This window comes from Nesoenas mayeri (genome assembly GCF_963082525.1).
Source record: "Nesoenas mayeri genome assembly, chromosome: 5".
NCBI classification, from domain to species: Eukaryota; Metazoa; Chordata; class Aves; order Columbiformes; family Columbidae; genus Nesoenas; species Nesoenas mayeri.
The window spans coordinates 39022193-39045694 of record NC_137548.1 but is presented as its reverse complement, the minus strand read 5'-3'; the positions used below and the strand labels follow the sequence as shown (position 1 = coordinate 39045694).

General features: G+C 40.1%; 1 protein-coding gene across 4 annotated transcripts in view; it reads left to right on the top strand.

Annotated features, from left to right (window-relative positions):
* DPF3 (double PHD fingers 3) overlaps nucleotides 1-23502 on the top strand; it is a gene marked incomplete at both ends in the record, with an annotated part of 163474 nt that overhangs the window by 97306 nt on the left and 42666 nt on the right. For 2 of the 4 annotated variants that reach the window (XR_013922195.1, XM_080345514.1), the window contains 5 exons: nucleotides 2582-2709; nucleotides 6579-6674; nucleotides 7715-7753; nucleotides 11375-11453; nucleotides 22845-22982. Coding sequence is in view for 2 of the 4 variants with exons in the window: in XM_080345514.1 (XP_080201640.1) it covers nucleotides 2582-2709; nucleotides 6579-6674; nucleotides 7715-7753; nucleotides 11375-11453; nucleotides 22845-22982 (480 nt within the window). The remainder of the gene's footprint in view (nucleotides 1-2581; nucleotides 2710-6578; nucleotides 6675-7714; nucleotides 7754-11374; nucleotides 11454-22844; nucleotides 22983-23502) is intronic. The other 2 variants (XR_013922196.1, XM_080345515.1) reach the window with 1 other exon arrangement.

Genomic DNA, 23502 nt, shown 5'->3' with positions numbered 1-23502 from the left:
AGAAAAAATGTACCTTTCTAGTTTTTGTGGGAAAATCCTGGAGAGTTAAATAGGAAAGAGTGAATTACAGGTTTAGTGAAATGAATGTAATGATCTCTGGTAGCATTTAACTATTTCTCTAGGTTAACTGAACCATTGCTTAGATTTTTGGAGACTTTTTTTCTCTGAGGATTCAAAAAATAGTTTGGAAACTTAATTTCCTGTCTTCTTTACTGTATCTTTTACAGACTAGCCATCTTCCAGGAAGGACTGAATTTGTTACAAAGAATTAATTAATTACTAAGAAGTTGTCTTTGGACCTTTGTAGATTTTTAAATTGTAAATTTTACATTCCAGATAAGATAGCATGTGCCGTTTCTCACTTTCTAGAGCTACTTTGGAACAAAAATGGACTCCTAGAAGCTACTGGTAGAGAAGAAAATGAAGGAGTTGACTAGCAGTAAGCTTAGTGGGCAGATAGGGGACAGCTGCCCTGAGTTTCTTTTTGATGGATTTCCTGCTCACTAACTTAACTTTTTGGTGACTCAACCTCCCCATCGGTAAACTGGGAATAAAAGTATTATCTCACGCCACCTTGTCAGTGGGATGCTAAATTAAAAAATTAAAAAATGCTCTGAGAGTTTTGGCTGAAAAGTCTCTCTGAGTGTTGCTGGTGAGAAGTAGCAGCACCACAAAAAACAAACATGCCTATCAAAGACAGCTGCTAGTTTTTGACCTTAGAGCCTACCTTTCCCTCTGACTTAATGCTCAATATCTCTGAACAAACAGGAAGCAGTTCTACTTTAATATGCATTCTACTTATCCCTCACCCCTTCCTTGCTCATTCTTTTTCTCTAATGCATTCGTTTGCTGAGTGTGCCGGTATCCAGAGACAGGCACAGCTTGTCACAGTGAAGACATGTTTGTTTCCGATGCCCTTGAGCTTCCTTGAAGCATCTTCTCTTGCTGAATGTATGATGACCCCTTGGGTTTTGCAGTCCCACAAGGTTCCAAATACAAAGCAAATGCCCTTTTGCACCTAAGCACAGGACTTTGAAACCAAGCCAAGCCCACAGCCAGAGATGATTATGGAGGTTCCTTAGTGACTTTAGATTCAAGCATCGGGATTTGCACATAAATCAAGTCTAAAATGCCTTATTTCTATTGAAATGTCTAGGTTTAGCATCCAGAGGGAGGAACTAGGAGTTCATACAGGGAAATTAAATCTGTATGATTCTCTTTTGACTTCTCGGTCTTTTCTAAAGGTCAAGTAAGGGAGAAGTTGGGGAAGGCGGCATAAAGTGGTGGGTGTGCAGAGCTTAATGCTGGAAACAGGGGATTGATTCGATAGACCTCCTTGTGGTGGGAAGGAGGATCAATTCACAGTTGACCCCATCCCATTGTGTGGGTTGTCCTGGGGGGTTTTCCTTTGAAAATCCCAGTGGTTTGGGTTTTCTGCATGGTTTGTACTCAGCCTTTCCCTCCATGAATAGAATAGATTTTGCTGGAATCTTTGCTGGATTTTCTGTGGTTATTGGCTGAGCAATGCTCTCTCACTTCAGAAGACTTGAGCAAGCATGTTGTGGAAGCACTGATCAGGGACCCTGAATCATTTGCTGGCTTAGAGTTTTTCATATATGGAACAAACATATTCCTGGGGCGCAATTGCCCCCAAGAAACAGATTATACTTTACTGTCCCAGGTGGAAATGTTCATTCATTATTTGGATTGCAGGAGTGATTTGGGGCTTTATAAACGCATGAATTTCTGTCCTGCAGAGTTTATAACTCTGATAGAAAAGGCCGGGAGCTTCAGGCAGTCTGGGAAACACAACACAGTCCTAAAGGATGAGAAGCGGACAGAGCTATGACATAAGAACACCAGATGCTGATTTGTGAGCGTTGGTCCTGTACATTATTACTTTATAAATCTGTTAGCCTAGAGGAAGGAATTCATTTTAGAAGGGAAGGAGTACTTGAGAAATCCACACCTGGCATTGTCAGGTAAAGAGGTGTTCAGGATGCCTCCTACCGTAGGGCTGCTCTGAATGAACTGCTGCACAAGTGGGGCAGAGGCCAGGATCTACAGGGAAAACAAAATTCTTAGGTGTATTTTAACTTCTTGCTAAAATTAACATGCTGTGTTTGCCTGCATGCTGCACAGCCCTGTAATCTAGTGGCAGCTTTTGGAAAGGGAGTAAGGCTTTGCTTCTTCTGGTGCACGGCAAGTTGCATCGAGCTTCTCTTACCCCCCGCCCCATCTCTGGAGCCCTGTGCCCTAGGCCTGGCGCCCCCCAGCCTTTGGCTCTTCCCACAGTGACTGGAGGTTGTCCTCTTCCGTGGGCTGGGTTCTGTACTCACGGCTGTGCTGGCTGGTGATTCTTCATTGGTGTACGCCATGCACAAAAGTATTGAAAAGATACCAGGTTTTCAGTACGATAGACATGAATCCTAGGTGGAGATCCTTAGCAGTTAAAAGAAGAACTTGAAGAACTCTGAGAGACAAGCTTGAAAGTCTGTCAGTCTTCTGCTTGTTGTCTTTGTCCTTCTGCTTATTAGCTGTCTGGGGGAGACACCTGCAGTCACCTTGTTTTGTTTTTCAGAAGTTGATCTGCCTCTTAAAAAAGATGGGTTCACATCAGAAAGTACAACTCTGGAAGCTTTGCTGCGTGGAGAGGGAATAGAGAAAAAAATGGACACTAAAGAGGAAGACACTATACAAGAAATCCAGGTAAAGGAGAGATCCATGCCCTCACAGCAGGGCTGGATTTTACAACTTGTCTCTAAGCCTAGCAGATTTTGTCCTGTGGTAGAACAGTGCATCTGTTGATAGGTGTGTCATTCTACTGTCAAAATGTTATCAAACCATTGTGCTACACTGTGATGCTCAAAATGAACCTGGGATCTCACACACTTCTCCTGTCACAAGAATCTCAGTCTTTTGGCTGTGTTCTGCATGGCTCCTGTGCTGGAATTTGTTTTGCAGCACTGTGAAATGATTACGCATAAAACTGACAAGCAGACATGGGTTCCAACCATAAACTGAATTTCAGTGTCTCATATTTAAAGTGAATTTGGACATGGATTTGAATTTGGATCCACAGCTTCTGCCTGTAAACAAAAATGTATTGTTGCCTTGCATGCTTTTGTTTGTTTGGCCTTTTTTTTTTTTTTTTTTTTTTTTGGCCAAGAAGGCTTCAGGAAGCAAACAAGCAAAATAAATAATTAAAATTATTCTAATCTTAAGTATCTCAGTTATTATTCGTGATGCATGTAGGAAAAATATTGCCTCCTCAAACTATTTATTGCTTGAAAGTTATTTGTCAAGTTTCCATTTCATCCCTTAACAATTAAAAGTAGAAACATATTTCTGGGTCTGTTATAGAAGGAATTCAGCTAACATAAAAAGTGCTTATACAAGGGCACATCGCTTTATAAAGACATTTCCCATTGCTAGGAAAGTGGGCCTCTCCTGAGGAGCAGCACCAAATCTTTGGTGATGCTAAACCACTATTGTGCTATGAGTCTATTAGTGATTTTTAGTGAAAGCCATTGGCAGTGTGTCAAACTTGGTAATTTTGGCTGAGAAATAACACGTTGTATCTATTCCTAAAATTAGTAAAGATCTGAGTGGGCAGCCCCCTGTCAAATGAAATAAGAGTGTGGGCATCAAGTCTATAGTACTTGGAGCTCAGTCCTACTGGTCTATTTGCTAGAAATTTCATCCTTCTAAGGGCAGCAAAATTAGCTCTCCAGTTCCCACTTACTCAGGTAAAGGAGCACCGACAAAGAGGAAGCTTCCCCTGCTCATGGAGGAAAAGCTTGGCATGAGGTCCCCTCTGTCCCTTCAGTGCTATATCTGGGTCTATTAAGCTGAGAGCCCTAAAGCTCTGTTGATGCCCCCTTCTGACGTCCCAAGCAGTCACGGTGCAGCATCCTTATGAGATCCACAAGTACCTTTGGATGTTGCTGTGTGATCTGATGTCCCAAATTATCCCCAGCAGCAGTTCAAGGAGAGAGACTTCAGAGATGGTGGAACCAACAGAACTCTGGGCATTGCAGAGCAGGGAGGATGTGTAAAAATACACAAAAAGTTTTTGGCTAAACTGCTGGAGCTGTAATTGGTCACCTGGGTGATAGTTTCATCAGAACAGGTGCAAAAAGCATGTCTTGCTGTTGTTTCTCATTCAGTCACAGCTTATCTTGATTCAGTCTATACTACACTTCTTGAAGCCTTTATTAGTAGCCAGCATTCGGTGTGTGCTGCAGCACCCGGCAGCTAGACTGGTCCAGATCAAAATCATGACCGGTGCCTTTTATTCAGATGACAAATGAGACAATGCAAATCTCTCTTTTGTTCCTTTGCATGTTCTTTTCTGCTGTAACTTGAAAAGGTGGGATAGACATAATTGTAATTCCCACCTCAGTCCCAGCCTCTTACCACCCTCTCAAACTCAAAGTATCCATCAGGAGAAGAAGACTCAGTGCTTAGCTGCACTGAAGTACATTGGGCCGAGAAAATCTTTTAGAAAGACAGAATAGGAAAAGAAAAATTACTTCGCTAAAAAGGGTAAGGGTACCTCCTGCTAAATAGATGCAGTCATTGGGACCTGCATTACAGTTGGTATTTAACACGGTTGAGGATTTTGCCCTGCAGTAAATTGATGTTGAATGTGTGTCCCCATTGTTTGCTGGAGAAGGCTTAGAATAGCCTTTCCACTGTGCATTGGAAAGACTATGCCCCTTCTGTCAAGAATTAAAGTCATTATCCTGGCAGCCCCACCAAATTCACACTTGGTTACTTATTATCTCTTTCTTAAATTGATGCTGCAATTTTAAATGAAGAAAGTAGTTTGCAATATTTCTCTTACTTGCTCTTGGGTACTATTATTGTTGTAAACTGGCTCCTTCCCCTCCCATATACGGTATGGTTGCAGCCTTCTCTTTTTTTTGGAGACACTGTAAGATATGAAGCCCTGTGAAAATACAAGCTCATGTCAGTAAGGTTGCATGTTTTCTTACATAACACTAGTCTCCTCATGTAAAACATTTTCTGAGTGCTTCAGTTTTCTAAGGTGAAGTCAATGAATATATGTAATTGCATGAATTTTGAAGAAACATTTTATGTGCATAGGACTGGAACTTGCTTAACTTTTCCACCCTCTAGTAGTTAGTACTCTAGTATTACGTGAAATTATCTCTCATGATGGTGTGACCTCATTAATAGATCTTGAGATTTAAAAATAAAAAGAGCAAAAACCAGATGAAGACTTGATCCTCTACCATGTTCTAAAAGTTGTTTGTACTTTTAAAAAGGGGCACTGTCCAATATTAGTCTTAAAAATTTAGCTGGTAAATTAAGAATGAATTTGCATAGTGAGTCCTCCAAATATAAGTTTTTTTAAAATTTCTGTTGTACTCTTTCCCACAAATTAAGAGTTCAGTGCTTGAGGTATGCAGGAAGGGGAGAAAGCCACTGTGATTTGCTCCTGTTCTCCCTCTGCTGGCTCTCAAATAGCTGTTGAGTAGAAATTATATGGAAGTGACCAATATAGTAAGAGACTGAAACACCTCCCCATCAGTTTAAAATCACTGATTTGAATTTGCACCGTGGCTGCATGTTGCAATTTAGATGAATGGTGGCGTGGCAAAGCTAAGTTAGTGATTCCAGATGAGTCCCTTATGAAATGGCACTGCAGCATGAATGGCAAGAGTGGCTGGGGCCCATTTCTGTATTTCAAGCAGACATGCCAAAGATTGAGGGGATTTCAATTTTCCATATCAGTGTTGTGATGGTTTGTCTTGCCTTTGTCCATGTGATGTCCGAGTTGTGCATGTTTTCAGGGCAGCCAGCCTGTGTTTGATTCTGTTGAGGTTATATTTCAAAAGATTGAGATAAAAGGATCAAAATTTTCTGGCCTGGGCATCTCACAGTTATGCGAGGTGATTAATTTTTGTTCGTATTAAATAATTAATTGAAGGAACTATTGCTGTTGTTCCTATTAACTTCTGCAAGACCTGTACTTCTTCAGCATTCCCACGCAGCAAGACCCCTGTTTCCAGATTACAGGGCTGTACCTGTACTGTAAGCCCTAGATTCACTAAACATGCTGGAATATATGGAGGATTTTTCTCTATTTTTGCTAAACAAAGAAAACTGTGAGCTGCCAAGGAGAAAACCACTGATTTGTGTCTTCTTAGAGTGCGTTCTCAATGTTAGAGGAAAACAAAACAATTTAAGGTACAAAAAACAAAATTAAAAAAATCATGCAAACAATTTCCCAGACAGGGCCTGCAGTTATACATACTAATACTTGGGTTGTCTTGGGATATCAGTGCTCAGTAATACCACTATTATTTCTTAGGAACCTTTTTTTCATAGGTGACTGATATCAGTGGTATTTCTAAATATGAATTCCTCAGAGAACTGAGGGTGGAAGGGAAAGCAAATTTTGCTTTAGTGGAAAGAAGTAAGGGTTCTGGGATCTGATTTGGCATTATATCATTAATCAACTGCAGTCTCTGTGGTAAAGAGCAGCAGTTGGTTGTATGTGTCATCTTCTTTTCTTCTAACCATTCCTGTTTACTGTTCAACCACAGAGGGTTTTAGAAAATGATGAAAATGCAGATGAAGTGAATGAGGAAGAGGATTTGGAAGAAGATATTCCAAAACGAAAGAACAGGCCTAGAGGACGGGTAGGTGGAGAGTTTATTGGAATGGGAAGGAAGGAAGCAAACCTCTGCTTTCTAGTGTATATTTGTCATGTGTACTGTATATAAGAAGTGTATATCCCTGGATATATGATAATCATAACACTGTAGGTAATTTTCGGTCATATGGTCAAAGATTTGTAATATTTTTTCAGTTTGTTTTTGTTAATTACCAGGAAAAAATACTATTTTGAGAGTAAAAAGTTGGGGTAAATTTACTATAGAGTTGTATTTACAATTGTAATATAAACCGTAATAGTTATGATGTCATCCTACTATTACAATGCTCTTATTTTAAAACAACGCTTACTAGTTACAGAAAAGCAACAAATTCAGTTATGACAGCCCCCAAAATATTAACAAAAGTAACTTGAACCGTGTTAATGCATTTTGCAGCTTTCTCCAAGGCAGCACTTTGTGGCTGACACTGGCCCTCTTGAGCCCATGGCAAATCTTCCGTTTGCTTAAAATGGGCAATATTTTATCCTTACGGGAGTGTGTGTCCCTTCTCTTACCTAAGATGTCTTTTCACAATTTCAGCAGGGCACCAGCTGAGTAATGAGGCCAACATTTTAAAACTTGGAATCAACATTTTCAATTGTGGCCCCGTAAGCTAGGCATCTAAATAAACATGAACACAATTCTCAGACGTTTCAAGCATTTTCATCTGTCTTTGGCTCCAGCAGATGCTGCAGGGGCACAGGAGCTCTAGAAGTACCTTTTGATGTGTTTGTAGGAGTCAAGCAAGAAGGGCCACATTTTAGGCCAAATGAGCAGGATATAATAGCTTTTGAATAAGAGACACGAAACCACACTGAATACTTGCAATGTACTTCTTATGCATCAGACCCTCTCTTTTGGTTTCTTCTGTTGTTGTGTTGTTTCAGTTTTCTGCTCCTCTTTATTTTGGAGCTTAAGTCCTTTAATATAAGATCAAAGCACTTTAATAATTGGATAAGTATATATTTCACCTTCCTTATTCTCAAAATCACCTGAACCAGTTTCTTTCTTTCTTTCTTTCTTAGCCAAAGACCCCCACCTGGAAAAAAATTTTCCAGAAAAATGTAAGTTTCAGAAAATTTGTATGAACCAGTAACCAAACCCAGCAGTTAGAATCAATACATGCACACAAGCTTGACTGTAGCAATCAACTAATATTCCAGGCTAATGACTCTTTTCTAATAAGTTGCTCTCACATGAATTGCGCATGCTGGTTAGGGCGAGTGAAAGGGAGTGAATAGCTAAAAGAGATGTACTGCTCAGGAGAAGGGAATTTGCTGTATTCATGTATTCCAGACCTACACAAAGTCCTGAAGTTGCTGTTACATACAAAGTTTTACTCCTCTGTTCAGGAAGCTGTTTCAGAATGGCTCTGGTACTTTTTCTTTGCTATTGTAGGGAAAGGAGTTGGAGGGCACTAGATGTCCTATTCATTTTGAAACATGAATTTATGTCTTATTTTTTGCCCTAGAAGCGGGCCCCTATTAAGTACAGGAGCAGCAGGATCTCTTGCCTTTTTCTTGCAACTAACTCCTGCTCTGCTAGTGCCCTGGCTTCATTCAGTACAAAAAAGAGAAGTCTGAAGAGTGCCAAATACTTTGAGCAATTTTCATTTTTATTTGATGGCATGAATAACCAAAGCAAAATGTGGTCTAAATTAGGATTTTAAAATTAGGTCCAGATTCTCTAGCTGTTGAAAACTGGTAAGCCTGAATTGCATCTGGTTTTGCCACTCTTCAAGCAGCCCTTTTCTGATGTGAGCCTGACCCAGTGTAGGGACTTGAGGCAAAGGATTTGAAATAGGGGACATTAAACCTGGACAGCACTTTGTTTCTGGGAAGGAGGTGGTTAGGGTATTTTTAGAGAGCAGAAGAGGGGAAGGACACACATAGGAAACTAGATCCTGCAGAGTGTGGCCTTTGGGGACTCAGAGAAGGAGTGAGAAGGGCTGACAGCATCATTGCAGGATTAATGCGACAGAATTACTGCTCTGGACTTTCCAAATCGCACATGCCCTTTCCTTTCCCTACAGCATGATTTTATTTTTAATCCTGGACTCTCCATCTGTCCCTCTGGCTACTCTCTCTGGCTGCTTCAGGGCTGCTTCAAGGCTGCCATGCCATGGCTTCTAGGCCTCACACGTTAAGTCTCGTGGCCTTTGCTGCATCCTGTCAGGAGGATGAAGGCAGTCGTGGGTGACTGGATTGGACAGACTGGAGTGCTGACAACAAGCATGGAGCGCTTGGTTTAGTGTCTCTGGGGCAGCTGCTCGGTTTACAATCTCCTCAAGGCCAGGCCTAAAATGGTGGGAGCGTTAGGAAGGACACTGAAGGCTGGAGAGATGGATTCACAGAAGGAGGTTTTTAGTGTCTTTGCTGCACAGGGAGAATGGAGTAGGAGCTGGGAAGAACAGTTTGCAAGGAGACAGGAGAGGAATGCAGCTGCACCTGTACAGATTGTCTGCTCATCAGCTGGATATCCCATGGGACAATTTCAAAGGCACTGAAGACATTTAGGAACCCAAGTCCCATTGAAAGTCATTGACTGGAAAAATCTCCCTGTGTGTTCGGTGCATGGAGAAGTATGTCTGACGTGCAGCCATGACACGAATGCTGTACCCTTGCCTTTCTGTAGAGAGTGGTTTGAAGGGAAACAGCTGGCTGTAAGACTAGCGAAACTCTGAGCAACAGACCTTAAATTACCATCCTATTCTGAAAGGTGTCTATGTAAAAATAGTGCATTCTTACTAAACAGATCCATTCTCAGTGTGTAAACAGAGTCAGATCTACTGACTAGTGACAAAATTAAGACTTTAGAGCTTTTTCACAGCCCTGAAAAGCCAATGCAGCTGGTAGAATAGGGAAATTAGATCCTAATCTGGATACCAGCAGAAATATTTATTGAGGGCCAATCACTTGTTTCTGTGAAGACTTTCTGATGAGCTGAGGGTTGTGTAGGAGCTGCCACAGACTGAAATTCAGCTTGCAGCACATTTGGCAGTACTGAGGGAAGAAAGGAACTAGCCTGGGATTGATTTCATAGCCTAGGGGGGGTTTACAGAGCTGGCAGTTAGAGAGAAAATATTGCAGACTAGTAAGATGATTTTATGTGATATGGTCAGTAAAGTAGCTTGTTTCCACCAAACAGTTGTTGCTGGGGCCTTTTCCAGGGTGAAACTGCTTTTCAGTTCACCCTTACAAATCTCACTCTGCACATGTGTGCTGATCTGCACAGAGGTCTTTGCAGAAGGCAGAGCTATACTTATCGTACCTAACAGTATTTACCCCATCCAGACAGCTGCAAATCCATGTCTTTCCCTCAGGACTTTGTTAAGAGTTAGACCTGAGCCATTCCAGGGAAATAATGTGTGAAGTTTTTATAAATCCCTGTTTTGACAGACTTTGGCAGGCCCATGTAAAACTGTTCCTTGTTCCTTCTCTTTAGATGTCCAACAGAATGCAGCTCAAATAGTGCTAGTTCAGTCCCAAATCCACAGAAGAGGGACAGAGCTCCTATCACCCCTTTGTGTCTGTGGTACTAATATTCTCAGAATTTCTACATCTTCTCCAACTTTACTTGACGAAGCTCTGTCCCTTTCTTATTTTCACATGCAAAACCTTGAAGGATTTGAGTCAGGTGGCTTGTCTAGGGTGAGAATCATCAACAGTTTAATAAAAGGAGCACAAGAAACAATTTTTTTTGCTTTTACTCAGGAACAGAATATCTGGCAGAATTAATAAAGGGCTATCTAACCATCCACCTGCAGATCACTTCCTCAAATAAAGTTCAAGTATAAAATTATTGTCATCTACACACTGTACATTAGTGAACATGAAAGAATTGAAGGCCTCGTCTCAGTTCCCAGTTCCACAGCCTCCACCACTGGACGGATATGTCCCCTTGTTGGCATCCCAGCTGAGAAGGGTCAGGACCCAGTAGCTTTGATGCTGAATTCCACTCTTACCCCTGGAGCTCAGGACAGAGCAGTCTGTGCTGTGGAGAAACAGAGCTTTTCAGTTTCCAAGGCGGCTGGCTTGGTATGTTGTAGGAACACAGAACTGCAGAGAGACCTTTATGGATAATTCCTGTCCTCTGTTATTGCAGGTAGCCATGTTACCTAAACCTTTCAACTAACTGACCCAAGCTCCATTTTATAATTAGCCATGGTATCTTTGTCCCAGAAAGCCATTTCAAAGCATTGCTTTTCAGGTAGAAAATAAAACAAAACAAAACAAAACAAACATCCCCTCCACCCCCCAGAAAATATTAAAGGAAATAACTTTACCTGTCTTTTATTTGATGCCTGTTTTCTGGCTGATTTAATGGTTATATTTATCCTCTAACGCCTGTTCATCTATTCATTCATTCATATTCAGTTAAGCAAGGTATTTGGACATCTTCAGAAATGAATGTGTGAAGATACTCAACTGAATATGTGCTGGCAGTGACCTACTGCTATGGATGAACAGTTTGGGTTATCTGTGGAGGGGATCTCCACTGTGTTACAAGGTCCATTAACATAGTGCATATCTTAGGGGATGAAAGGTCAAGCCCACCCTTGACAAGCCTCTGTGGAAGCTGAGGATTTGTTTAGTTTATGTTGCACATTTTACATAGGTGGGTGAGGGGCATGAGGAGACCTGAGGGATGATGGAATAATGTTAACATTCCTCTTGTCCTTGCAGGCTCGGGGATCTGGAGGTGGCAGGAGACGGAATGATGCTGCCTCCCAGGATGATCACGACAAACCCTATGTTTGTGACAGTAAGTAGCACCCACACAGCTGATTCTGCTTCCAGCCTGGTCTTACCAGCTCAGTGCACTCAGGGCTTCATCTTTTCCCTTCCAGCAAGATATTCTGCTGCTCTCTGACTTGCATGTTTGCCATCTGCTGCTGCTGCTCTTTGTGTCTCTGCATGAAGGAAATAAAATTAAGTCCTCGGCAAGACTCCACTTCTCTTTGCCTTATAATAAATCATTTCTTATATTTTCTTCTTCTCTTTTCCTGGCTTCTCTTCCTTTTGTCCTCCTTTCCCCCATGTAAGATTCACCCTCTATTTCTTTCTCTGTTTCAGATAGTTACAAACAAAAGCATAACTCAAAAATCTCCGACAAAGGTACTTCACCCTCATTGTATCTCTTCATATATTTGGTGATTCTCTTTCCTTCAGTCCTTTTAAAATCTCACTGGGCTAAATTTTGAAGGTCTTATTCTCATCCCTCACTTAAAGAACTCTTGTGGCATCATCAGGAGTAGAGGTCTGCTAAGAAACAAACACAACTGGAATGCTTTTGTTTTGATACATATTCCCTTTGAATAAGGCCATGCTGTTTCACATCTCACAGTGGGACTCCAGGTGAAATAAGGCACTGCCTCAACTGAGAAATGATACCAGAGCCCAATGCCCAAACTGAAGAAGCATACAAGAGTCCTAGCCTGAGGAAGGAGTCCAGTATTTGATACACAATGTGGGTGTTTTTACAGTCTAATCCTTGGTGCTTTCCTTCTTCTTTAGATACTCTTTTTTTGCTTCACTATGTCATTTCTCTGAAGGGCATTTATCTTACACGCTTTTGAGGTCTCTCATCTTAGGACTTACTGTAGAGTGTACATGCAACAAGAATTTGTGCTACCAGGTGCCTTATATCCTATAAGACAATAACCTAGCAGAAGTTAATAGAAGTAGGAGAATAGCAGGAGGTCTTCACTTCTGTGATCCAAAAATGTTGGGTGGTTTTGAGGACAATTAGAATCAAACTTTCTTCACTATTTACCTGTCTTGCAGTGTTCCTGATCTTAAAAGACCAACTGTTATTATGTCAATCTATGGGGGTATTTCCTGCATGTTTTTAAAAACATGACGAAATAAGAAATATGCACAGTAAATAAGAACTACATTCCATGTGATCAAATAATATTATTTTATGGTGAGACCAGGTGACTCTGCACAGCACAGTGATGAAGATGTTGGGTATTTTGCTTCAGCAAGGTGAACATTTTAAGGGCAATGAGTAGACATGGAGAGACTTGCACAAGAATGGGAGTGTCTGAACACATGATCAAGGAGGAAGAGCTCTTTAGGATATGAAGAGTCAGGAGATTTCTACTGTGGTTAAATAGTTGCCCTTGTGTGCTGGAAGAACTAAAATGTGTCTTTTAAGACTTCTCTAGGAGCCCAGTATGGATCTTGCTGAAATCCACAGCTTTCCTCTCCTGGTATTTGCATTACTGTCTTTATCTCTTTTCTGGAACATCCTTCTTAATCCAAGAACACTTGTCAATGGTAGCCATTTGGAACATAGTAATTCTTTATTGTCTGATCTTGCTTTGCTTTTGGATCTTACAGAGAACCCACAATATGCATAGTAGTGATTTGCACAGAGTAGATAAAACTTCTAAGATATCAAAGCAGGCTGCAGAAATCTGGGCTGCAGTCAAGGCTCTGGTGCATTGTTGTACTGATGGAATTTTGCCTTGAATTACGTTTTGGAGCATAAATTTCCTCTTTGGTTTTGGAAATATAAACTTTCCTATTTCGTTTGGCCGATATCCTTCATTTTTAGGAAACTTATAGTTAGAGGTGAGTCATAAGGAGTTTTGGAATCCAGACTTCACACAGTGACTCCTCCTTTCCCATTGTAGATAGCTGAGAAAAGGGTTATGCGGTAGCAGAACTCTTTTACCTGACTGTAGAGCAGAAGGAAAGAACTCTACCAATTGTAGTGCCATCATCCTGAAGTAACACCATACGCTTGTGAACTTTCTGTAGAAATATTAATTGTGAATAATTGGCTTAAATTGAGGCCTCTTTCCTGCTTGGGTGGATTTCTTGAATCAGTAATTTCTTCAACATTAGTTGCTGAGCATCTTTCTATGTAAATCTCAGTCTAGTTGTGGTAGGTTAGAAAGTGGTTTGCAGTACTCCATGTGCAGATGCTTTGGGCAGACAGGGTTTTTTTACATCGAAGTGTGCAGGTCAAAAATAGTGAATGTTTCCTGTTCAGAAAAACATGATTCCTCTAGTCACATTATTGGTATAAATAATTACTTTAACAGGTTGACACTTTTTTCCCCTGTATATTATTTAATTTACCTCCAGGTTGCTTTTTCTGCAAGTGTTCTGATATTTGAGTTTGGAAGGTGAACACAAAGAAGAAAGCATAAGCGTATCTAAACCACATTAAATTTCTTATTTTAACTGCATGGGCACAAAAATGATTTGTGGTGCAAAACTACTGTTCTCTTTTTTCAAAGTTACACATTTGTATTTGTGGGAAACAAGAATATATCATCAGGTTTCGTCAGTAATAAAAAGGTTATGGGAAAAAAACCCCTAGTCTGTGTGTCAGTAAGATGCTGCAAGAGCAGTACCCAGCTGACACTGCCCCTTGTGTTGGAAGATAGCAATGTTATTTCTGAAAAGGGCTGCCTTTTTTGGAAGAGGCATTCAGCTGTACATCGATACTAAACCTGATATCAGTATTAAAAATGATTGGAAATAGGGAATTTGTATATGGAGGAAGGTTCTCGAAACTCAAAAGATTTTGTCATCCTGTGTTTTTACAAAGAAGTGGTTGATTGCTTGTTTTGTGGAATGAAATATTCTGAAATACTTAATTGATTTTATTGAGCAAATACTGTATGAGAAATTCAAAATAAAATGTTTGACTATTTAAAACATCGATAAAATTGCTAACATAATCGTGAAATACCTAATTTCCTCAAATCACCGAGTGGAAAACTAGTTGATCAGATTTTCAACCAGTTGTGCTGGATAGTGTCGTGCCTTGAGCTCCCTTGGGAGAAAGGCTTAGCAGGGCAGCCTGGTGTGAGGTAGGGATAGGCTGGAAATGGTAACGTAGCCAAATGGGTCAGCTGCCATATGAGACCACATCCAAACATCGCCTGAATACCTGGGCAGGAAGTAGAACAGGCGCCTTAAAGTATAGGGAAAAGTAGGGCTTGAGAAGCAAAGCAAAGCCTCTGATGTCAAGCAAGAAAAGTGGAAGATAACCCACCACAGCTGTTGACAATAAACTGGGCATGTGATTTTTAAAGGAGCGACAGAGTGAACAAATGTGTGAATACCTACATGTGTAATAAGAATTGATGTCATATCATTGTCAAATGATCGGCTGGGGAACTGTCAGTTCTACCACAATAGTCTTCTTAAAAATCTTCCTACCATTTTAATATTTTTTATCATATATTAATTACTATAAAAATAATAATAATTTTAAAAAGCTTCTCTGAAGTTTTATCTAGAATCTTCTACTCTGGTTTAACAATGGCAATCAGTTGTAGCACCTGAGTTTCATGACTCTTTCCTTCAGCCAGAGAGGTTTGTTTGAGCTGAATCGCTACTTTCCTGCTGTCCATCCTGATTTGTCTGCTTTCATTCTGCTCATGTTCCCACGGAGACTTAACTATGTACATGCTTCCACCTTTGTTATCTGACCCTCTCTCTATGGAAGATTCCCCTTGCCCATATCTAAAAGGAGTTGTTTCTTTCTTTTCCTTTTACCAATATGTCCTTGTCTCCTTTTAGTTTTGTTCCTGTATAAACTGCTATTTTAGCATAAAAACTTATGTTGGTATCGTATCCTTTATTCATAGTCCCTCTGAGGCTGAGATATGCGTTCAGATCCATTCCTTGTGTGAAATGAGAATCGACAAACCTTTCTATGATCTCTGCTGGATCAGTGACTAATGCAACCTTGTGTGTACCCAGAGATGCTGATCCTGTAGTGTTTTGTAGAAGCTGATTCTTTTGTCAAAAACTTCATTTTCAGGTTTCTCTAGTTATTTAACCTGAATTTTCTCTGCTGCAGTCTAAGACCAGCAGTTCTTGCTCTGTTTTTAGTGGATAACAACATCTTCCTTCTATGTTTGTAAACAGCTACTGCGGCTTCTTTCAGCTGTGTTTTCTTCAGCTCTTTTACTAAGCTTGTTTCTTTTATCCGAAAAGCCTCCAAAAGGTCTTATTTAAGTATAATAGCAGTGACCAGAAGTAAGTAAAATGTGCTGTTCTGAGAACAGAAGAAGTTCAGAAGAGGAATGGTTGATACATTTACATGTAATTTACATTTACTTATAGAACTTGGATTTGTGCAATATGTTCTATAATGTATCTGTGAGAGGTGCAGCCTAATAGGCTGTTTAGTAAACCCCTTTCCATGGAAGATGCTCCTCTCCAGTGCTGTGTCATGTTTCACCGGCAAAGCAGTTTTCATTCTTGTCCAACATGTGAGTTCATATTTAAGATACCGTTTGCTATAGCTTCTTGTTCCTTCCCTCTTCAACCTGTTTTTACTCAGGCAGATCATCTACCATCTTAATTTCCTCATTATTGTCCTGTTTATACTGTATTTCGTCTATTTATACTAGATGTCATTAATATTTACCAATTATGCTACTGTTCAAAAGACTTCTTTGATTAACGAAGCTCATTTTTATATATATAATATAATATAATATAATATAATATAATATAATATAATATAATATAATATAATATAATATAATATAATATAATATAATATAATATAAATATTTATTTATTATTATTCCAATATTTTCGCAATCATTTCTCTGCATGTTTGGTGCTTTCACTCTCTGTTTTACCCTCCAAATTAATGATAAAAGTTGAGGCAACCATTGGGACGAAAATGGACTCTTTCAGGTGCTTGAATGTGGAGAAAGTGCCTTGTGAAGTTTTCAAAAAATTAGGCTCCTCATTCTCACTGATTTCAACTGGAAATAGGCTCCTAAACTGTTTTCCCTGAGTATCCCACTAAGTGCTTACCTGCTTGTATTATGCCAACAGGTCATATAAGGCTGGGCCCTAAGTGGACGCTTCGAACTTGACTTTGAACTACTAATAATTATCCAGAAATATTGTTTTGTTTTAAAAAATGCTTGACTCTACATCCAAACCATTGTAGCTTGAAACATGCTCCTGCTTTTTATGTAAGTTCATCATTCAATAGGGCATTGAAATTTGATTATTTTGAGGTTAATTTTTTTCTTCCCCACTCCCTTTCTCCACTAAATGTATTGTAGGTTCTGCCAACAAAAGGCTGGAGTCTTCAGGTAGTTTAAGTGATTTTAAGTGATTTAAGTGATTTAAGATTAACAGATTCCAGTGAGTTTCAGTGGGTACTGGGGATTTCTGTCTTTTAGTTTCTTTAGAAAATACCACTTAAATATTATATTGTTCTAACCATGACTTGCCAAATGCAGTTCCTTGAGGCCTATTCTTTAGGAACTCTTTTATTGTATATGTTCATAAAGTGATGGCTCTAGTAGCTACCTTGCTAACTTCACCTGCATTCTTTCTCATCTCCTTGAAGTGGATCTGATCCTGTCATACTCATTTTAACAAGCATCTCATTGATTGTCTGGAAGGTTTGATGCAATACAAAAGGCTTACATGATAAATAATGTTTTATCTTTATTTTTACCAGTTGTCTGAGACTTAATCTGTTGCTTAATTGTTACAGATGCTATGAATGAGTCCAACACTACTAACTGCTGCTTCTTAGCACAGACCTTTAGTTAAATATCACAATGACAAACTGATTTGAAAATGCTTTGATTATAGCATTGTGTTTTTACATGCTTCTCATGAACCTCCATCATGACTTCAGCTTGCCTTTAAACTATTAGCAGTTTAAGCCCTAAATCATCTCCCAGTATTATCCTTTCTAGTGAATCCCTAAGTAGTTAATAAGCAGTAAGATCTAGAATAAGATGATTGTGCAGATGAACCCAACAAACAACTCTTCCACCACAGCTGCTGTACCTGGCATTCATTGACTATATCATTGTTAGGAAAGCCAAGATTAGAGAAGCAAGGACACTTTTTTGTTGTTGTTTAAATATTGAATGACACAGGTCTGGAGTAGAGAACATGGTAAGAGGAGAACAGAGTTGACTCTAATAGTTGAATGTCTTCTCATGTAGGCAACCTGTTTTCTCCTTTGCTTCTGCTAGCAATTAATTTATTGAAATGTGGACATATATATTATTGACCTGAGCATGTTTTCTGCTGGAGATCAGTGTTGCTGTGAGCTTAATGCAGCAGGTATATTCTGGGACTTGTCCTTTGGGGGCACTGAATCAAGGACTATTTACTACCTACAGAAAAACCCCTCTGAAATGGGTTGCTAACCAGCTGCTCCAGTACTAGAGGTGTATAGCAGGACAGTACTGATCCAAGAGGGACAAACGTAATGTCTTTCCATCAGTGGAGGTGAAAATACACTGTTAGCATTTGAGATCTCTAGATGTGCCAGTGTGCGGACGTAGCTGAAATAGGGGAGGTTATATTACCAAACCAGTGCAAACCAAGGAATGCCTTTTTTGGAGTGGTACGAATGGTGGGACAGGAAGATAACTTTGAGGAATGACTTGCCTGCCAGCAGTTGACTTACAATTTAGCATTTGGCACAGCCCAGCTGAGAAGAGCGAACAGGAGGCAGAGGAAAAAGTGAAGAAAGACAATGAGGTGGGCAAGATGCAGTGACAAAAAAGTCCCAAACAACATGTACTCCCCCAATTTCCTGTTTCCAGTAAAAACATGGATTATTTCCTTCTGTCTCATACTGGTGACAGATTGTGCAAAATGTATGTGGAGCGCTGGCTGGAACACAGCTCATACAGCCTGCCAAGGACCAAATGTGTAACGATTTCAAAATGACAGCAACACAGCCATTAAATATTTGATGAGGAACTCTTTTAAGTCATAGATTTCAAATCCGCCTTTAAAGCAGAGGAAGAATTTTATATTAATTTTACTCATTGAGAAACGTAAACAGAGTGAAAATTTGCTTATCCAAAGAGTTGCAGGCTGTTACAGGTCAGAATTTAGAACAGACCTCTCTTTTATGAAACAGTCCATGCTTATGATTAAACTGTCTGCAATTTATGTTTTCCCCCCATAACACAGTTGTGTAACGTCTTCATTTCAGTCTTCAAATTGGAAGGAAAGTAAGGTTCATCATAGGAAAGTGAATGGTGGCCTAAGAAAATCTCTCCGTCCTCATTTGCGGTGCTTGATCTGCACCACTGTATTACTGCTTCCTTACCCAGCTCATTCCTAAGTTGGCATTCACATCAGGTTAGAGCAAAAATATATCTTTTGCATGCAGGAAGAACTGGAGTGGGTTACATTCTACAAACTCCCACTGCTTTCATTGGCCTCAGCCACCTAATTAAAGATCAAGCCAACTTCCCAGTGTTGGGATTCAAGATGAAATCTACCACATGCAAGGATGATGAGCCTATCCAGCAAGGAAAATTAAAGATTTAAAAAAGTCAAAGCTGCTGAAAGAAAGGCAAGGCCACCTGGCAAAGTTTATGAAAGGCACACTCTCATTTGTTATGTGTGAGCTGCATAGCGTTACGAACTAATCACCAGCATACATTTTAGACGGGGAGAACCAGTTCTCATTATGCTTTTGTCAGCTTGGAGAATGAGAAAGATGCAGTGTGAGCACTGGTCTGGATGCTGGAACTCATGAATTCTAGTCCTGAAAATAGCAAAGATCACTCTGTGGACAAGTCACTTAACCCCTCTGTGGTTCTTTTTTTTCAGAAGTGAAATGAGAGTAGTATTTTCCACTCAGGAATGTGGAAGAAGATTAATTAATGTTTGAAAAGCCAGTCTTGCAGAAGGAAGAGTTATATAAGTGCTAAGTGTTTATTAATGATCACCATTTTATCCAAACTACTTCTTAGCACAGTGATATGGTAGATTAATAAAATGTGCTCCATCTGGAAAATAAGAGATTAGGGTGAATTCAGGAAGATTCAGTCTGTTGGAGAAACCATGAAGTTCTGACTTAGCTTTTATTCTAGCAGCATCTTACTGAAGCCAGTGGTTCTTTTGCCTGACTGATATCATAATACCCTTTTTTGCCGGCAAAAGTCTAATTTGCTTGGGGAATAGGAAATCTCTGCAGTTTCAACGCGTGGCGTAGCTTTGGGCTTTTTCCATGGCAGAACATGAATTTGAAAGGCAGAGAAGTATAGACACTAGGAAAAAAAGCTACTGGAAACTGCAAATCTTTGGTCCTACAAAGGATCTACTTGGACTATGTCAACAGAACTCCTTTGCCTCAGCTCTGCTTATAAAGTCCTTCAAACTCCTTTTTAGTGAGGCATGTCTCAGCTTGCTGCCACCCTTGAAGGCCCTCTGAAAGAGTTTTGGTAGTGGCAAGGGCTTAGCTGTAGAATTACTACTGCCTTAACTTATATCAATACTTGGTATTTGTTCCTGGTGAGCTGATACATTTTTTTTGGCTGGAGAAGGGCAAGTGGGCTGGCTCATCTGTTTTTCTATGCCATCCTAAACTCCTTAGCTAAAATCTCTGCAGGATCTTGTAGGGAATGGAGACAAGGATGCAGCCTTGGGACTTCCCACAGAGAATGCGAGTTTCCTTTTGTGTATTGAGGGAGAAAGATGCATTAGGCCTCTATTCAAGGACATGATGCTTTTGTAAGGTAACAACAGTAGAGCTAGAATTGTGGATATGTTTTCAGGTAGAGTTGAATGAAATAAAGTCTGGTAGAATTTATTGAAATATTTTGTTTTGAAATTTAAAACTCCCCCTATTTGGTAAATAGGATTGGGTTTTAGAGCTTATTTGATTTTGCAGCTGGGTGAGCATAATTGCAGGATCAAGCTGTATAAGAGCAAGATAGAGTTGGATAGTTTGTATCATGGAGCTGATAAGTCCAAGTACCTCCTCCTGTGTCAGTACAGCACTGATCACCTTATAGTCCTCTGAAAATAATTTAAGTAGACAAAAGTTTTGGGGCAGTATCAGTGATTCATAGCAGAATTATTATTTTTTAACTTCCATCTTCAAACGCACACAAATAAGAATAGAGAAGGATACTTAGTATGACACTCAATCTGCTAGAAATGTAAATCTCTCTCTTCATTCTAAGAAGTGCTGTAATGTTGGTGTAATTAGAGGAAGTTATCTTTCTGAAATAATTTAAACATTGAGCATTTTGTAGCTCTCTCCATTTTGATGATTACTTTTGCGTTACACTTTTTCTGCTGTTCAAAGAGTAGAGACAAAGTCACATGGATATCTTCTTATTTGACTCTGTCAGCATCTTTTCCACTGCTTATCCTTTGCTCTGTAGGACTGCAGAGGAGGAGGCGGAGGAGGAGTTTCCCTCTCCAAAATGCATTAGAAGAATGCATGGCTGGTACTAGAAGATGGGAAATGCAACTGATGTTTAGTGGAGAACAAGCATCTAACAGCAGACTAGTTGTTCAAAATACTGGGTGATAGAATCAGGTTTACATATGAAATGAGGGCAGATATTTCAAAGAATGGATGTGCATATATATCTGGGCATTTCATTTCTCCCCAACTTTCCCCTTCCCTCATGCAGGAGTTCTTATTTCTAAATCAAGGGCATTCAAAGACTTAAAAAATCTGTGTCTAAGGACTTATTACCTTTGGAAAAAGCTTTTGTCCTGTTGTGATGACTGTGTGATCATCACCTTGCAGAATGGAGAAAGCTGGGATAAAAGTATCTAATATTCCAGATCACTCATCTTATTCATATCATGAGTTGGTTTCACACATTTCTAATAAGGCAAAATATTTTCCTTGAGGGGGTTTGCAAATCAGCTACAAGAGATGGAGAATGAAATATGTTATCGTGCTAGGCTTTGATTTACAATTTTCTATCATCTCTTCCAGAATGTGGACCATTAATTGGCTTTTTGTGAGTAGTAGCAGGAAAGTATAATAATGGAAGTTTTACTTATATGTAAATGAGTAATTGGGGTGAGTCTTTTTAATTTATGGAGCAGTATGACATTCCCAGACTCAGGTGTCTGGAGAATGGAAGTAAGTATCTATTAATATATACATTGCAGGATACATTTTCAGTATCAGGCTGAGTGAAGTTTTTAGGAGTGGATGGTCACTTCCCCCTTGGAGGATTTTTCAAGGGGTCTAAAAACAAAACAGAGAACTAGAGACTTCTGGGTTCTTTTCTCTCTTCTGGCACCACTTCCTTTGCTTCCCTAAGCAAACTATGCAGGGCAGACCTCTGGGCATGGCATCTATTCCTGTGTGAAATCTTTGAGGTTAATGAAGCTAATGAAGTGACTGAAAATGGGGCTGGGAGTAAAAATTTGCAGGAAGGTCACTAAGCTTCTTTGCCTTTGTTTCCTAATCTTTTTAAATGACAATAATTGTATTTGGTAGACAAAATAGCTGTATAAAAGAAAATGAACATTCAGAGACTGCTTTGAAGATGAAACAAAATAACTTTTAGAGACAATAACATGAATTAAAAACTTTATTGAAGCTGAATTTGTATGTAATGGATCTTATGATGAAGCTTGCCCTTGTTGTGAGCTCTCTGTGAAAATGTAGACCTTTCATCACCCTGAATTGTTTGTTCCTGTTCTTAATATCTGTTGACTTAGTCCTAAAATAAAGTTTAGAAGGAGGATTCTCTGTCATGTGTCCTATTATTTATTGGGATGCTGAATATGAAATTTACCTGGGCAAATAAGTGTCACTACTACATGTCCTTGTAGCAAGAAACCATGGATGATTTTCACCTCCTTGTCTTGACTAGGAATCTGCAAATAGACTTATTTACTATCCTTTTACAGCAATCCTTTTTAAAGCAAAAAAACCCAAGCCAACCCAATTAGCCAAACACATCCTGCTCTCTTTTCTCAGAGATAAGTAGTGAAGAAAATAATGTCCTTTCTTCTCAGTCCAGTTCCCATTGGTGTGCATTCTGCAGCACAAATATCGTAACTGGCATTTCATTTAATTTTATGTGCAATCTTGTTAGTAATCTTAGTAGAGAGGATTAGGGCTGTATGAGCTGCAGAGACCCAACATGCCTTTGTCCAGACCCATAGGAAGGGCTGCTGGCAGCACAGCGGGAAGGACGCTTGTCTGGGGACCTGTGGCTGTGGGGCTGCCCTTCTGTCACCCTTCACCGATGTCGGCTTGAAGAATTTCGGGCAGACGCATGGAGTGTGTGGTGCTGCTCTAAGGGGAGAAGGGAGAGTTATTTGAGAGGACGCTGCCATTGTTGCGGATCACACTGATGTTTCCATTCTCTCTTCCCCTCCCTCATATCTCCTTTCTTCCCAGTCTGTGGCAAGCGTTACAAGAACAGGCCTGGTCTGAGCTACCACTATGCTCACACCCACCTCGCCAGCGAAGAGGGTGACGAAGCCCGCGAGCAGGAGACCCGCTCTTCCCCTGTCCACAGAAACGAGAACCATAAACGTGAGTAGTATTTTGCTTTTGAGATCCTTTTCAGGGATGTTGCCTCCACCCTGTCTTTGCCTTGCGGAGGCTGGCGTGATTGCCTGGCTCCGTTGTGAGTGATTGGGACCTGGATGCCTGGAGCTAATCAGCCGCAGCTCACACGGGTGCTGGCTCAGCTAGTCAGAAATTCATTTCAAACCCAGCATTATCTCTGCAGCAAGTCACTTTTCCATTACTGCTCCTGTGGGGAGGAGGTGGCAAGGAGAGGGGGGAAAAGAAGAGATGCCCAACCTGTCCATCATCAAGCAGCCTCCCAGTGGCAGTTAGCAGGGATGTCAAGGAAACACACATGCCATATTTTGAGGGGACTGCCTTTATTCTGCCTTTGAATAAGAGACATTTGTCCACGTCTTAGTCTTTTAGGCATGAAATTCACAGCTTCTCTCCCCCTTATCCCTGCATCTCCTCCTCATATGTCTTACCCTCAACTTTACCAAAAGCCACTTTTTAGTTGCAGTTTGGGAAAATCTATGAAAAA